Source organism: Panonychus citri, unplaced genomic scaffold (assembly GCF_014898815.1).
Source record: "Panonychus citri isolate SS breed McGregor unplaced genomic scaffold, ASM1489881v1 Contig00138, whole genome shotgun sequence".
NCBI lineage: Eukaryota > Metazoa > Arthropoda > Arachnida > Trombidiformes > Tetranychidae > Panonychus > Panonychus citri.
Genome location: NW_026515543.1, coordinates 361,485 through 378,796, shown reverse-complemented (window position 1 = coordinate 378,796; position 17,312 = coordinate 361,485). Strand labels below are relative to the sequence as shown.

General features: G+C 30.4%; 6 protein-coding genes and 1 long non-coding RNA gene across 7 annotated transcripts; 6 read left to right on the top strand and 1 right to left on the bottom strand.

Annotated features, from left to right (window-relative positions):
* Positions 1-1,228: 1,228 nt before the first annotated feature.
* Positions 1,229-1,960, top strand: LOC128393470 (uncharacterized). The gene is made up of 2 exons (XM_053353654.1): positions 1,229-1,525; positions 1,619-1,960. Exons 1-2 carry the CDS (start codon positions 1,229-1,231, stop codon positions 1,958-1,960), a joined length of 639 nt encoding a protein of 212 aa, XP_053209629.1.
* A 763-nt stretch (positions 1,961-2,723) lies between these two features.
* LOC128393187 (proteoglycan 4-like) lies at positions 2,724-4,624 on the top strand. Its single transcript, XM_053353311.1, has one exon. It carries the CDS (start codon positions 2,873-2,875, stop codon positions 4,256-4,258), a length of 1,386 nt encoding a protein of 461 aa, XP_053209286.1. The 5' UTR covers positions 2,724-2,872; the 3' UTR covers positions 4,259-4,624.
* A 134-nt stretch (positions 4,625-4,758) lies between these two features.
* Positions 4,759-6,732, top strand: LOC128393204 (LIM and SH3 domain protein F42H10.3-like). Its single transcript, XM_053353331.1, has 4 exons — positions 4,759-4,960; positions 5,056-5,574; positions 6,190-6,309; positions 6,392-6,732. Exons 2-4 carry the CDS (start codon positions 5,106-5,108, stop codon positions 6,622-6,624), a joined length of 822 nt encoding a protein of 273 aa, XP_053209306.1. The 5' UTR covers positions 4,759-4,960; positions 5,056-5,105; the 3' UTR covers positions 6,625-6,732.
* Positions 6,733-7,634: 902 nt separating this feature from the next.
* On the bottom strand, positions 7,635-9,189 carry LOC128393206 (uracil phosphoribosyltransferase homolog). Its single transcript, XM_053353333.1, has 3 exons — positions 8,738-9,189; positions 7,948-8,568; positions 7,635-7,846 (listed from the first exon to the last, which is right to left on the bottom strand). The coding sequence occupies exons 2-3, from the start codon at positions 8,501-8,503 to the stop codon at positions 7,740-7,742; spliced, it is 663 nt and encodes a 220-aa protein (XP_053209308.1). The 5' UTR covers positions 8,504-8,568; positions 8,738-9,189; the 3' UTR covers positions 7,635-7,739.
* Positions 9,190-9,327: 138 nt separating this feature from the next.
* Positions 9,328-12,300, top strand: LOC128393216 (uncharacterized). Its single transcript, XR_008326097.1, has 5 exons — positions 9,328-9,453; positions 9,520-10,412; positions 10,765-11,004; positions 11,118-11,339; positions 11,861-12,300. It is a non-coding gene; the product is annotated as an uncharacterized LOC128393216 (long non-coding RNA).
* Positions 12,301-12,773: 473 nt separating this feature from the next.
* Positions 12,774-15,356, top strand: LOC128393174 (GATA zinc finger domain-containing protein 14-like). Its single transcript, XM_053353297.1, has 2 exons — positions 12,774-13,463; positions 13,530-15,356. Exons 1-2 carry the CDS (start codon positions 13,135-13,137, stop codon positions 15,163-15,165), a joined length of 1,965 nt encoding a protein of 654 aa, XP_053209272.1. The 5' UTR covers positions 12,774-13,134; the 3' UTR covers positions 15,166-15,356.
* A 226-nt stretch (positions 15,357-15,582) lies between these two features.
* Positions 15,583-17,178, top strand: LOC128393192 (uncharacterized). Its single transcript, XM_053353317.1, has 2 exons — positions 15,583-15,848; positions 15,952-17,178. The coding sequence occupies exons 1-2, from the start codon at positions 15,670-15,672 to the stop codon at positions 16,937-16,939; spliced, it is 1,167 nt and encodes a 388-aa protein (XP_053209292.1). The 5' UTR covers positions 15,583-15,669; the 3' UTR covers positions 16,940-17,178.
* Positions 17,179-17,312: the final 134 nt, after the last annotated feature.

Genomic DNA, 17,312 nt, shown 5'->3' with positions numbered 1-17,312 from the left:
TCTCTTTCTCTTACCATTCATGTCATCATGAAACTGGGTCTTGAACAGATTCCAATGAGATATAACTGAAAAAAGGACGATAAACATTATATTGCATCAGAATTGATAAGACTGAGTATTCATAGAGATCATGATGATGACGATGATGGTGGTGGGAAAATATGAGAATAAGGTTTTTGGTCAACAGGGGGAAAAAGAATAGAATTTTTTTTCTTTCTCTTTTTTTTCATCATGTATTTCATCATTTCGTGTGATAATGTTATCTTCATTTTCATCATCATGAAATGGCTCAAGTCCAAAAGGGTTGGGAAATCGTGATTTCTTTCATGAGTCTAAATAAATTGTTCATTTGTTTTGACAAAAATGATTTAGTTTGGTTGTTGGTCAACAATCAACTGAACTTCATGGGTAGGAAAAGGTTCAACATTTTTTGGAACAATTTAATGGATAAAGATGATGATGATGATGATGATGATCGTCATGATGACATTTAAGGCGAAAGTTAGGCAAAAACGATCTAGAACAATGTTCACTTCGAGTTTGTGGAGGAAAAAAAACTTTCACAATTTGTTTCTTCTTCTTTCTTTTGCTTTTTCATGATATTATCTGATTCTAACTGAACGATTCTGAATGAGTACAGATGAAAATGATAACGAAAATTTCAAGATTCTTTTTTTTCTTTTTAAGTGAAATGCTCACAAATGAAATCGATATTGGTCATCATTGAACTTTTCTTCTTCTTTCTCATCAAACATAGATTTTTTTCTTCTCTCTCACTAGGTCATCGTCTATAAATTGGTCAAGTTTAATTACGGATTTGATTTTTTCCTCGAAATGTTCAAAAGAAAGTTTCGATTCCATTTTTGTCTTTCCATCATTTTTCTCATCTGAAATCTCAACCATCGAACTGGTTTTCTTGAAACTTTCTTTTCCTCTTTCTCTCTCAAATCATTTAATTGTTTCCAATGTTTCGAAATCAATTTAAATATTAAAATAATAGAAGAAAAAAATTTTATTTCGAAATTCGATTAGTTGAATTTTCCACCGCTAGGGGTCAGTTTTTCTCTTGATTGTTTTTCTTTTAATCAGCTGATTGATCAATTGTTTTCTTTGTGAATGAGTTAATTTCTAATTGCTCTCCTTTTCCCTCTCTTGTTATGTGATTTGTTTTTATTTTTATTTTCTATTCATTTGTAATTGTTGCTCATCAATCTATTGGTAGATGATTATGATGCGACGAAGTCTAACCAGAAGCCTAACCAGAAGTCCAACTCCGATTAAATATGATTATGATATTTATAAGAAGCGAAGTCCAACTTTTGGTAGGCGATGTCCAGTTTTAAATCGTCGACCTCGAAATTCTGTTAAAAATGAGATTAATAGTCGATCTAAGTCAACAGTGGTAACATCAACTTCACCAGTAACAACAATGACACCAACAACTACATCAACATCTACCACAACAACATCCACAACATCTAGACAAGATCAACAACAATCTATTATTTCTTGCAGTCAATCAACAGCAAATTCTTTGGGGAATAGCAATAATAATAATAATAATAATAATTCAAATGATTTTAATTCTAATTCCAATAAGGATAATAATAGTAAACAGAGAAATAATCATGATACTAATAAATTGGTTTCTTCTCGACTCTCTAGTAGTATTAATGCTTCTGGATCATCTTGTAAAAGTGCTACAAGTCGTTCGATAAGTTGTTGGGATAATCCATCTTATTTTCAGCATGATGATAGAGAATCTCAATCCACCGGTGGTAAAAATGGTGGTACTGGAGGTGGTAAAAAGATGTCCAGGAAAAGGAAACCAAGACAATCTCCATTTAGATGGCAACATGATCTTTTTGAAGATGATAAATCTCCCTTGGAAAAGGTTGAATCCAGAACAAGTCAGAGGAGGAAAGAAGCCAAAATGAGTAAAAAGTGTTCAGCTGATTAAATCTGGTTAACAATTAAAGAGCAATTTCAACTTTAAAGTTAATCAAATCAACAACTGACAATTGATCAATCGAGTTGAAAAGCGAAAGCAAAACAAATATCGATGGAAATAAGTAGAAAACATGGAAAATAATTAACAACTATTATCAACTAAATAATCAACATTGATTATCTGATTGTGACAATTAACAAGACCAATGAAAGACCAACAAATCCAAGCCAAGATGAACATTTTATCAATGTAAATATTACAATCACAATTAACTATCAAAAGAAAACTGTTCAACTTGAAATTACAATTGTTGCTTTTACAATTACAATTTCAATTGGTCAGAAAAGAGAATCAACAATCAACAACATTTCAAAATTACTTGCATTAATTATTATACATTATTAATTATATACAAAAACCAACCAAACCAATTAACTTAATCACGAAACTTGAATCAACTGTAATTACTAATGATTAATGTCCAAAGGTAAAAATTGATTAATTTTCCCTTTAAAACTTTCTATCTATTCCATATGATATAATCTAAACAATACTCAGTCTATTAATTGAATAAAAAAACAATCAAAGAGCAAAAATTAAAAATTTTACCAAATCAATTTAACTGCCAATTAGAAATTCAATTCATTTCGATCAATAAGAATTAAATTTTTTCTCAATTTTGAATTTCGCACATTTAGAACTCTCGTTTCCATAGTAACCGTACATGTGAATGTTTATCTTCTCGGTTGGTTAACACTCGTTAACTTTAGTTGGTTAATTGCAACTCGTTTTCTTGATTAACTGTCAATCCTGTTTTCGCATTTCAATTGGTCAGGTTTTCTATTCTTTTTGATTTCTTTATTCTTTTCATGTAATTGTGATTTTCTCTTGTTAACCTTAATCGGTTTCCCTGTTCATCTCATGGATTCTTGGGATCCTTTTCGTAGACCCAATAGCGGGATTGGTGATCCTGTTTACTCAACACCAAATTCACCAAAATCTTTATCATCATTACCTTCACCTTTACGTTTACCTTCACCTTCATCTAAATCAGTTACTTTTGCTGTTCCTGTTGCTAATCAAACTGTTCCCTCTAAACCAATAGCACCAGAGAATTTATCAGATTTGATAAATAGCGATTGTTTTGATTGGGATAATATCGCCGCTGCCGCTCAAACTGTTGCCTCACCAGCTACACCATTAACTCCGACTAATTGTTTATCATCACTTTCGTTACCTTCAAATCCAACGGTTATTTCATCAAGATTGTTTGAATTAATTAGACAAGAGGAGGAAGTTTCTACCCGAAGAAATCAATTGGAAACAGAATTAGCTTCTGTTCGTTCAAGAGAGATTGAGCTTTCTCAACAACGTTCTCGACTGATTAAACAACTGAATAGTATACTTTCACCACAATCAAATGCTTCACCAAAATCGTTAACAGCGCCATCAGTAAATTCTCCTTCTTCTATCAGGCCTGGAGAAACAACAATTATTGAATCTATTCCAGATTCAGAGCCAATACAACCTCGTTCTGATTTAAATGCTTCCACTTCAACTTTAATAAAGAAAAAAATAGGACCAGCATCTAAAACAGGAGTAAAACAAATTAGTCCAGGGCAATTACCACCTTTAGGACCAAGCCCAAATTCATCTAAAAAATCACGTAAAGATGGTGATGATTCACCCAAAAAACCCGTTACAACAGGAGTCAAACAATCAAGACCCCAACCAATGAGAGCACGAAAACGCAACAAGCCAAATGAATCAGACTCTGCCACAGAATCACAACTAAACATATCTAGTCAAGATCAAATTGGTAAAGACAAACAATCACCACAATCAACACAACCCCCACAACCATCAAAACAACCTCCTCAACCACAACCACCACCACAAACGCAGCCACAACCATCCAAACAACCACCACAGCCATCAAAACAGACACCACAATCAACACAACCACCACCACCACCACAAAAGCTGCCACAGCCTCAACCGTCGCCCCAGAAAACTCATCCACCAAAACCTCAAAGTTCAACAATTAAAGAAAACACTGGAATCACAATTAAAGAGGAACAGCATCTTGAATCACTATTAGCAACACTCGAATCATCAAAACCTCCAAATCCATTTGCCAAAGAAAACATGAAAGTCATAGTAAAACAGGAAAAACTTGACACCCAAACCAAAACATCTCAAACTCCACAACCTCAAAGTTCAAGCCCAAACAAAGAAGAGGCAAAAACCAAAATAAAAGAGGAAAAAGTTGAAGCTAAAATGAAAAAAGAGCCAAACAACAATTAGCCAACAAATTAACTTGTAATCATAATAATTCCAATTGAAAATGTATCTTCCTTCCATGACCATCAAGATAATTACAAACTATTCCACAACTATAATCAACCGAGATTCCAACATCCCTGAAAGAAAAAAACAAAATTCCAAATTAATTCAAACAAATTGTTTCTCGGACAAAATCAAATTGTAAAAAAAAAATCTAAATCTAAATCCCAAACCTACAAACAATTAACTCACTCGATTAGAAAACATTACAAGACAATCAATTCTCTATCAATTTAGGATTGAACGATTGACTCAAGAATGATTCCAATCATTTCTTAAAATCAGCTAATTAAACACAATTAATCATCGATTTTTAGTTAATTTAAATTTGGAGGATTAAACTTTTTCTCACTAAATTAGTAGAAAATTACGTCAATAGATGTCACCAGTTTTCTCGAATTCTCATCAATTGAAATTGTTTTTATTTTGATTTTAATCTTAAGACAAATTAGATTATTATCATTTCTAGTAATTTATATTTCTATTTATCTAGTTAATTGTTTTAAATACTTTTGTTGATTGTTGATTGTTGTTACAGTTTCTGTAAATGTTAATTATATTGATAAACTAGTTTTCTACCGGTGAGATAAAATCTTTGACCAAAAGAAAAAAGCAACACATCAAATTGGATAATATTTTTTTTCTGGTGAATCTTTTTTTTTGGTAAGAGAAAAGAAAAAACGAAAATTCTCTTCTCTTTTTGTTAACTTTTGTTCTTTTCTTTTTTTTTATTTTGATGATAATATTTGTTTGTTTAGAAGAAGAAAACGAATTGGTTTGTTAATAATATATAATAATTATTATTATTATGAGTGAAAATAAGTGTTTCCGTTGTGAGAAACGTGTCTATCCTATTGAAGAGTTAAAATGTTTGGATAAAATTTGGCATAAAAGTTGCTTCAAGTGTCAAGAATGTGGTATGACACTTAACCTTAAAACCTACAAGGGTTACAATAAGATGCCCTATTGTAATGCCCATGTACCCCAAGTTAAATATACAGCGGTTGCGGATACACCGGAGGCTCGTAGATTGGCTGAAAATACAAGGATTCAAAGTAATATTAAATATCATCAAGATTTTGAAAAGCTTAAAGGAAAAGTCACCCAAGTTGCTGATGATCCGGAAACATTGAGAATTTTAAATTCCTCAAAGATGATTAGTAACGTGGCTTATCACGGAGATTTGGAGAAAAAGAAACAAATGGAAGAGAAAAGATCACTTCTTTCGGATACAACCGAATTGCCCGTTGAGCCTCAAAATGTTGTTATTAATCAAGGTGAATATAACACAGTTACAATTAACAACAACAACAACAATTGAGAGAGAGAGAGATAATCTCATTTGCATGTTAAATATTGATTTTAAAAATTTTCTATTTCCACAACTTAACCATAACTCTAACTAATATCAGTGTTTTGGGTCCAATATTTATAACTAGTTTTACTTTAATCTCTTATAGGGGAGTGATTACTAATTAGTACTTATTTCAAGTATCATTAGCTGACTTTTTAACTAACATTTTATTACTAAACTACATAGTAAAACCATTGATTAATTAATCATCTTGTAAGTCAAAGAGTTGTCAAGATGATTTCTACAAACGCTCAGATGATTAATGAACAATAACTAGAAGAAAACATTTCCAGTGTATATATTAATTGTTTAATTTCAATTCTTTATATTTGTTCAGTTTATTTTTCTCTCGCTTTTCTCTAATCAATTCAATCAAATTAATCTTCTCCTCATGGACTTGTTGCTAACCAATTTTTTTCTCAAACCTTTTTCTTGTTATAAAGATTCACATACACAATAAGTGAATCAACAACTTGATTTCGTTATTATTTTTTTTTATGTCTAATCATGATTTACTATTATTTCTAATTGTTTACAGTTAATGATACTCATGTTGTACGGAAAGTTGGCTCAATTGTTAATTATGACCCATTGAATGATAATTACGGATCAATCGCTTCTGGTTATCGGCGAGAAAATCCAACAACCTTATATTTTAGTGAGTATAATCATGAAACAATCAATAGATACTCGAGATAAATTGTCTTCTTCTAATTGTTGTTTCTCTGTTTTCTATTTAGATCAACCAATCAATGTGATGGGTCAAGAAGCAAATATGGGCTATAAAATGCCAAGTCGCTTATTCCGAGCCATGTACGATTATACCGCTCAAGATACTGATGAGATCAGTTTCCGTGAAGGTGATGTGATCTTTAATTGTCAATCAATTGACGGAGGTTGGATGACAGGTACTGTTCAAAGGACTGGTTTCCGTGGCATGTTACCGGCCAATTATGTTGAACCCTATAACTGAATTAACTTTCAACAATCAACGACAACAAATGAAGTGTTTTAACTCACTTATAATATTATTTAAATATATATATATTTATATATATTATTATTATTATTATTACATAAATTATATGTTATTACTCACTAATTGATAGGAAAACAACAACAACAACAATTAAGCTTAAAAACTAACCATGACAATCTTTGCATCTTTGTAACATCTAATCAGTTTCTACTAATTTACTAATTACATTATTATGTATAATCAATTCGAGTAAACGAAAACAATCAACATCTATTTTCTAACCCATAGAAATTATCCAATTTAACCCTAAATTATTATTACTCACACACACACACAATTTTAGTAATGATTTGCTTTTAATTATGATTTAATTTAATGAGAATTCGTAACAATTTAGTTGTCCTTTTAAACGGAAAAATTAACATTACTCTTGATAATCTCAACTCTTTTTTTTTCTGTTCAAATTTAATTGTTTTCACAATTTTCTTTATTCTCATTTTTATGACACTTATCATAATTATTATGCTAAGAAATTAACTAAATTAATCTTAAATCTGATTCTACAATTTACCAGGAGCAATTTAACTCTATGTCAAGTCAATCAATCATTTTTTTTTACCAAAACGATTAAATTTTAATTGTCATCAATTACTTTTATCATTTTTTACTCTTTTTTCATTGAATTTTCAATTGTCTTTCTGATGACAATTATTACCGATTATTTTGTTAATCATCAATTGTTCCCATTCATTTTGATTGATGAAACAATTAACTAGGCAAGTGGTTAAATCTAATTAATTGTAGGAAGTTTTAACGGAAGCTCATTCATTTTTCTCATGGATAATCATTAATTGGAATGATAATTTCCGGTAATAATTTTCCAAAGGTAAACCAATTAATGTTAAAAAAAATTATCAATCAAATTGATTATACAATCAATCAAAATTGAGAAGTGTAATTGTTGTTTAAACTTAACAATTAGACAAAAATTGATGAGAAAAACGTTTGATTATTTCAATTGGTTAACTTTTTATAAAGTTTTTCAAGTCTAGATTTCTGATTGATAATTTGATCAACAGGCACAACAATCTATTTTAACAATTAATTGATTAATCTGTTCCAAAGTATTTCTGTCCAAAATGATTAGGAGCAACCGGATGAACTTCAGTAGTGTGAACTATCATCAATGGAAAAGCCTTAGTGACCATAGAAACAGCTGATTGTTGGAAGAAAAAAAGAAAAAAAAAGTTAGAATTAAATCTTTGTAAATTGTTAAATAGCGGATGAAATGATTACAATTAGATGATAATTGATTACCTGAAGGTGTACAGAATAAATTGAGAAGAATAATATTTGATTCTTTAACATGATGATCTTTAAGAACCTTAATTGCTTTGATAACCGTATTTCCAGTGCTCATAATTGGATACATGAGTAAAACCTTTCGATCGGCAATATCTTCGGGAAATTTGGCATAAAGAACTCGAGCTTCGTGAGTATCCTCATCACTTTGTATAAGTATTTTACCAATACGAATGGAACGGCAACAATCACGTAAACCTTGTTCCATGGCCTCACCACTACGGACAATTGAAACACCACAATTACCTTTAAGAAATTTTAATCCATTGTAAGTTTCACCGGTCGGTGTAATTATATCCATATCTCCATAAGGTAGACTATTAAGACCTTCTTCAACAACCAATCTAATTAAACGGTCAGCATTGAAAACGAAATCACTTCGAGAGGTTGATCTATCTCTAATTACTGTTTGTAATTCCTTAATTTGATCATTCGTTGGTATAATTTTGAAATTGGATCCAAAATTTGTCCTAGCGATTGGTTTATTGTCCATTCCAACCGGATTGTCCATTTTATTGTTATAACACACAGAGAAAGAGATAATTGAGAATCAAGAATATGATTGGAAGAATTTACCTAGTTAATTGTAAAAGAAATTGAAAATGTTGATTAGTAAATTAAATAGAAATCAATATGTGAAGATTACTCTCAAGAAGATGTTGACAATGAGCCTTGAAAAGAGTGAGAGAGAGACAAGAAAATGAGATAGGAAAAGGAATTAAGAAGATAAATTGTTCACACTTACCGATTAAGATGGAGAAATTTAAGTTGATTATACAGAATTAACTTCCAATGAATTAAAAGGATTGATTATAAGTTAGAAACAATTAATTTTCCAAATCAGCAAAAGGAAAACAAAACAAAACTCAGAAAAAGGAGAAGGAAAAACAACAACAACAGTAAATAAATAAAAAGAATTGAAAAGAAATCTAAATGAGAAAGAGTTGTAATTATATACTGAAGAAAATATTGAAAAAAAAAATTAATTATAAACGAAAAACAATTAAAAAGCTAATTAAATTGCGAAAATGAATTAATAACAACAAGATTCGCCGAAAAAGCAACAATTTCCAGTAAATTTAATCCAAGAACCAGGCAGCAATAAACCAACGATCGAAAAAGTTTTCAACAATTAACACCAAACATTTCCAATTGATTAAAATGGAATCAGAACAATTAAATTAGTGGATAATTAGACTGATGGTCAAGTGAAACAATTTAAATGAAAATGAAAAAGAAAACAAAAAGAAAACAAAAAAATGAAAGAATTCAGGTTACGCCATCTGACGAGTTTTTCCTCAGTCCAAATCGAAGAATCCGCTAGATGGAGACACTCAACATTCTACTGAGACACAAATGACAGAAACACCAAGAATAAAACTGAGAGAAAAAGACAGTCCATTTATCTTCTCTGTCTAATTTTATCATCATCATCTTCCAATCATCTTTGTCTTCCTAAAGGTATCAACAAATGAGACCATTTTCATTGATGATTTTTGTTAATTGTTATTTTGTCTCTTAATTTAGGATATGCCGAGTTGTTCTTATATTGCACCTAAAGGAACAGCTGATCGACTTGATGAATTAAATTAACTTAAAGATCGTAAAATCCTTGATTGTGGAGCAGGAACTGGACTCTTGACTACTAATCATTTGTCCAATCTGATGAAAAGTGGTATCATTTCATGGGGAATGACTAATCAGATCGTTATGCAGAACGAGATTCAACTTATGCTGACAAAGGATTTGACAAAATCATTGAAGGATTAGTTTCGGAGGGATTAGTTGAAATTTCGCTGATCATAAAAAAAATTTACCTCATTATCTTAAAGGAGAAGATGAATTTGTTTCCAAAATGATTAAAAGTTTTAATCAATCGCGATACAACAATTAACGTAATTGACTATTTACTATGACATTTGTATACACTACATGTGTGTAAATTTGTTTGTAAATAAATGACAAATGATTAGTCTTACTAATGAAAGTAATGATAAACAATTTTATGAATCAAATTTAATTACAATTAAATCAACAAGGAAAATCATGCGATCAACATGATCGCTTTTCTGAGTAAATCCAAGAAATCCACTTCATAAATGTCAACTTTTCTGTCTTTTTTGATCAAAAAAGTACAACAGAGCAATTAAATCTTTGATTAACCTCTCGAAGTTTCAACATCCCGGTTGATACAATTAAAAAACTTACATTCATCTAATGCTCTTTTTCTTAATTGTTAGTGAAGTGATGAAATGATAAGAAAATTTTCTTCTCTTCAATAGCGAAACATATGAGAATCAGGTGATCGATGTTTACACTTTTCTCTCTCACAAAGTTACTCTCACTTTGTCTCTCTCCCTCTTACTATTTACTCGGTGATTTGAATGTTTCTTCAAGAACAATGGAAAACACAATTAAAGGTAATTATCAAACATTCCTAATCACCAAATATTCGAAATCAACTAATTGTCTACAACTAATTGACGATTAGAATTTCAAAAGAGTAGAATTAATTTTTTTTTTCTACTTCTTTTGTTTTTGTTTTCTGTATTTTCCAAAAAGTAAACATTTCCTTTTACACTTTTCCATGTTTATTGTGATTGAATAAGATATGTTGGTGTTGATTAATTTTCTCCACTAATTGTACCAGATTTTCTTGTAAATTGTTGTTCCCATTAACTGGATTACCTGAAGATAATCTTTGGTTACGAATAGAATTTCCAATTTCTAATTCTGATGGTGATCCTTTTTGTTTTTGTTTTCTTTCTATAGATGTGATTGTGAAAAAAGCCGAACCCAATAGACCCGGATGTAAGAAGTGCGGTTTCTTTGGTCACTTTACTTACCAATGTCGGAATAATTTCACCACCAAGTCCAGATTAGAATTGGCCTTAGACGGACCAGTACAAGCGATGAAGAATCTGATCTGGATGAAATCGGTTTACCTTCAGGTTCCAACAGTTTGTTACCTGGTGATGGGAGGAAAACATTACCATTCACTCATAACCATCGGTAATTAAACGGCAATTTTTTATTCTTTAATGGTTATAATTGTTTCTTTTGTTAATATCTTATGATTTTCTTTGTTTTTGTATTTATTTTCTTCTCAATTTTCTGTGATTTAGATCAACTCATTCGGACTCGGAAGATGATGATGGTGATAGGAAACATGGAAGATCTCGTTCAGTAAAGAGGAAGAAAAGTAAATCTCGTGAACGAAGTAGAAGTTCACATAAAAAAGGAAAAAAACACAAAAAGAAAAGGTCACATTCGAGTAAACATCGCGATTCCAGTTCTCATAGACACCGAAGAAAAGAAAAGAAAAAATCATCTTCCAGTTCAGATTCGTACGTTCAAATTATCAATCATTCTAATGGTTAACAATTAACAACTATCCTTAATACGGAACAACTTTAGGAACAACAATCGATTTTATCACTTGATTGTTACCCAACCTAATTCACTTAATTTAAGTCCTTTGTCATGGGAGAAATTCAATCATCTAGAGTAATACCTTGTCAGATATTCCGATAGAATCTCTGATTTTCATGATTAACCAGTTTTCTCAATGATCACTAATCTTATTACAATTAAGGTGAAGTGATTAGGGTGAAGTTTCATCTTCTTCAAAGGAGAAACTATTCTTATCTAAATTGTTATCGAATTGGTTAAATCATTTAGATTTAAATCTGATGATTGATAAAAACTCGTTGAACTTAATTTCGTCAAGTTCATTGTGATTTAAATTGTTGTTAAAGTTGTTCAATCAGATTGATTTTAAATTTTAAATCTTCCACTTGAATTTGTATTACTTTCTAAATTGTTTTGATTCATTTTTCTTTCTCGTTTTTTTTTCTTAATTCATCAGAGAAACAGATTCAAGTTCATCATCTACTGATGACCAACGGCGATCTCGTAAACATCATCACCATAATCGGGAAGGTAAAGACCGGAAAAGTAAACGATCAAAGGACAATCGTCATGAACGGAAACACCATAAAGATAAACATCGCCGATCAAAAAGTCGCTAATGAACAATTAGCTTAATTGTTCATCATCTAAAATCACCATGGCTTTAATTGATTTTCACCAAACTCAATTGATAACATATGGTGAATTGAGATTCATTTGATATGTTTAATTTTTCATTTTACTGGCAATTAGTTGATCTCTTAAATTACATTGATTATTTTTCCAACAAATTATTATTACGATTTCTCATAATAACAAATGTAAATTGTCATTTAGTTGACAAAGTGAGAGAGAGAGAAAAAAATTAATCAATAATAATAATTTTCACTTTGTTAATGAGAGGAATCAATTTTAATTATGATAATCTCATCACGATTAACTCTTTTTCCAATTGTTCAAATATATTCTGTATTTTCATTGTTTACGTTGATTGTTTACTTATTATCAGGTCAAGCGGATGGTCAAGACTCTTGGATTGAAGGTGAGTGGTAACTATGATTAGTTAATTGTCTTCCTCTTATTAATCTTCTCTTAATTTCTCTCAGGTATTCCCGAAATTTGTACCGATGATCACAAAGAGTTTCATGGGTGTGGGACAGCGTGTCCACCGACCTGCGTCAACCCTGAGCCCGAATTCTGTACCCGTGAATGTGTTTCCCGTTGTTTTTGCAAGGACAATTATCTTGAAAGTCCCAATGGAACTTGTCTCACTCAGAATCAATGTAAATCAATCAAATCAACAATTAGAAATTCATTCAAAACAACTGACCATTATCAACCCATTTTGATATTTCCCAAGCCCCAAATGAACTGACCGAAAGTTAATCATCACAACAATCAACTAACAATGTAAACATTTCACACTTTAATTGAACCAGTAATTAAATTTGACTATATTCAAATTGGAACAATTAACTGTGATTATTTATTTCAATATTCCAATCAATAGAAATCTCAATGATAATTAAAATTAAGATCTAATCAAATATGGTAATTGTAATTTAAAACTTTTCCAGCCAATTTGAATTAACTTTTCATCAGTAAAGTTGATCAGAGTGTTAATCAAAATAATCATAATCGATAATGAAATTAAATCTTATATGAAAATCAACTAATTAGTTAACAATCACCAAGAATATTGTTGATGATTGAAAAAAAGTTAAACCATCAATGTCTTACCTGTTAATTTGGTTCTATTTAATTAGTTCACAATTAATTGTTGAAACAATTACAACTGAAAATTCAACCCTTCAAACAACCACAATACTAACAACAACAATTAACCCATCAACTGATGAATCTAATGGCAATGAAAGTGTAACAATTAATTCAACAATTGGCCCACAATTTAAAAACAGTGTTGATAATTTTGGCAAAAAATTAACCGTTAACATTGATAAATCAATAGCAATTATATTCACCGGTAATTGTTCAAATCATTGTGGTGGTGTTTTCATTGGACCAGCAATTATAATCACAACATCGAGTTGTGTTAAATTGTAAGTTGTTAATTGTTATACGATTAAACAATTAGCCAATTAATTAAATTGTTTCTTTCCAATCAGAGGAAGCAGAAATGTCCGAGTCTATCCTAATATTGACAATTATTTACCCGAATGTCATTGGGATCAAATACCTTATCCAATTTTCCGAATAATTAATTATACTAATTTCCATCGATCATCAGATAAAATTAACGGTAACCTCGCGTTAATTGTACTATTTAATTCAATTGATCAATACGTTGAACCGGTTAAACTATTGAATGGAAATGTGACAATTTCTCAACAATTACTTTACTCACACAGAGAATTACCAACTAAATTGTTTACCTTTTTATGGCCAACAATTAACTCAACAAATCACAGCAATCATCATCATTATCAAGATGATAATAATAATACTAACAGTTTATCAACAATTAACAGCATGAAAAAAATATCAACCCGATTAATTGAACATGAAACTTGTTCATTATTCAAAACTAATTTAACACCAATCGATACGATTTGTGGTTATTATGATTTGGAGAAAGCTAATTGTTATGATCAAGAAGGTTTTCCAATCATTTATTCACAGCAATCAGTTAATCCACTTGAATTAAATTACTATTTAATGGGTTTAATTGGTCATAATTCATGTGAGATGAAAAAAACTGAACTTTGTCCACCTTCAATTACCTTATATCTTAATTTAACTAATTACTTACCTTGGATATTTAAGATATTTTCAATTTATCAACCACTAGAACCAATTAAATCAATTAAATCAGATAATCCAGTTAATATTGTTTACAATGTTCATTACAATAGTCACAATGGTAATTTACATTTACTTGATTCTCATGATAAAGTTACAAATACAAATATTAGTTCAATCAACAACAATCAACGATACAATTTAACCAGTGACTCTCATAATATATTGAATGATTTAAGTAATTTAATCAATGCTACCGGTAGTTTTAATAATCTTCCAGTTAATAGTTACAATTCAAATGAAAGTAATTCAATTTTGATTAATCAAACTATAACTCAAGATAATTCAAGTCATGTTAACAATATGGAAAATCATATTAATCAAAATCAAAATGTTATTCATAATGATTCAAATAGTAATCAACAAAACACTAACAATGATAATAATAGTAATCAACAAAATCACAATGAAAATGATAACAATCAACAATCAAACAGTAACAACACCGATAATAACAATAATAGTAATGATAATCAACAAGAAATCAACAATCAACAAAGTAATAACAATCAACAGATTAACAATAACAGCATATCAAATGATGTAATCAAAGAAACTGATCAATCTCAAGTGATTAATATTAATTTCCCTAAACAAGTTGATAATCAAATTAATGATTCTAATATTGAAACAACCACTCAATCCAGTGAAGTTTCAGAATCAACAATTGAAAATCAATCAACCACCACCATTGGAATTGATAATAATAATAATAATAATAATCAAGGTATTAGTGATTCTCCCACTAATCAAGATGATAATAATAATAAAAAAAATGATGATGGTTTGCAGGTAACAATTAACAATGGTAACAATCAAAAAGATGATGGTGACAATCAACGTCCACGAGTTAATCATGAACACTTTTGGAATCAGGTCCGACAATGGCCAATTCAAGTACTTCAATCATTGAAATTTCGGACAAGAGCCCCAAATGATTAATTGCTCATCTAAATTGTTAATTTCTATTAATTGTAAATTGATTTTCTCTAATTGTAAATAAAGAAGAAAAAAATTTCCTATGAAAAGATCAAATTGTTAATTGTTTTCCAAATCTTTTCTATTGACTTTAATTCTCGAATTGTAATAATTGTTACAATTAACGATTATTTTGATTTGGGTAATTAGATTGACTATTTAGATGTTTTTCTTGTAATTAACTGGTTGATTGTACTTTTTTTTTCCTTCATTAATTTGCAATTAAATGTCACCTTTGTTGGGAAAAGTTTCAACAGATTGTTAAAATTAAGTTGATTGTTGGTGATTTAAATTGAATCAAATGTGTTATTTCAATCAAAGTTTAATTGTGAAGTATTAAATATCAAAATTGTTAGTAAATTGTTAGTTGATAATAATCATCAATCTAGATTTAGATTTTTAATTGTAAACAATTTAGTAAATTGAAAAGTTATCTAATCCTTGAATAATCAATAACAATTTAAACCAATGAAGTTGTTTTTTTATCTCTCATTTTTTGTAACAATTAACAATTTGGAAGTTAATTGTTTCGATTATCTGAGTAGTCAATTCATCGCGGTAATTTTTTCAGGAAGTTGTGATAATATTTGTAGTGGTGTCTTTTTGTCCGATTCCTTGGTACTGACCACTTCAAAATGCGCCAAAAGGTGAGTTAATTAATGATACGAAAGAGAGAGAGAGAGAGAGATGTTAATTAACCAAATTAATTAACTGATAATCAATTTATACATACAAACACACTCATTACAGTCCAGAGCCCGAGTTACGAGTTTATATAAATCTGGATAGTTATTTACCTGATTGCAATTGGAAGGACAATTTAAATCCAGTTAAGGAGAAAATGTTTCCACTGAAAGACGAGGAAACGGAAATAGATCACAACGATGAACTCGACAGGCTAATCTTATTGCAATTACATGAGGGAGTGACTATTGTTGACACGGTGATTCTTCCCGATCATCTTGACTCTGAAGATGAAACGATTGAGCGGGAATTTATTTTATATTTTTTGGGCTCTAACGGGCGTGCGACTTTCAATCATGTCGAGTATGATGACTGTCCCGATGATTTGGTCTGTGGTACATTGACCTTACCCGCTGATGAGGTAAATCTGGAAAGACCAGGCAAGAATAGATATTGTGCCGTTGTCCCTGGATTACCGCTCATCTCGTGGTCAAGGGATGCAAATGGAGTCCTGGAATCCGTCTTGGCTGCATTGATAACTGGTACTAATTGTACATTCAATTCAATGGGAAAATTTATCCCTTTCGTGGATTATTATGAATGGCTCAATGAAAAGGTCATCCAATTGACCAAAGATGAGGCATATGAGGAATTCAGTTTACCTTTCAACCATTCGCCAGCCATTGGTGGGCCAACTGGACCAAATCACCACCAAATAATAACTGGTAATGGTCAAGATTATCATGGAAACTACAAACCCAACTCATATTCAACCGATGAACAAAATGTTCCCGTTATTCATCTTGATGCTGAATCGATGATGAAATTTGTACCAAATTGTATTAGCGATTCTTTTGTCGAGGACAAAAATCACCTACAGGATGGTAATTGTATCTGTCAAGTTCAAGAGAGACAGTTGAACATAACCCTTGACCCTCAGGCAGTTTTGTCAATGAAAAACCATATGACCTACACCAGGAATGATATTAAAATCGATATCCACAATAATAATAATAATAAAAAGGGCGGCAAAGGTGCAATAAATACTGGATAACAATTCTGCCCCTTGGCCCTCAGAATCCTTGACCTCTTGATTTCAATCAATGTCAAGGGTCATTTGAGAGATTCACAATCTGTGACTAATATGACAATCGTTTATTGGTCTTAACTGTAAATCTATCTGATGATTAGTTGATTTGGAAATAATTAAATTGTGATTGAACAATTTTACTTGTTAATTGTATTTCGTTGTCAATTTTAATTGTAAATAAAAATTGGGACAATTTGAGATAATTTTTTCTCTTGATTTTATTTTCTCACTTAATTTAGTTGTTGCTCTGCTTGTTTGGTGGTTGATTAGTTAATTGTTACATTTATATAATAACAATTAATAGACGTTAAAGTTTCCATCTTATTATCATCAAAGA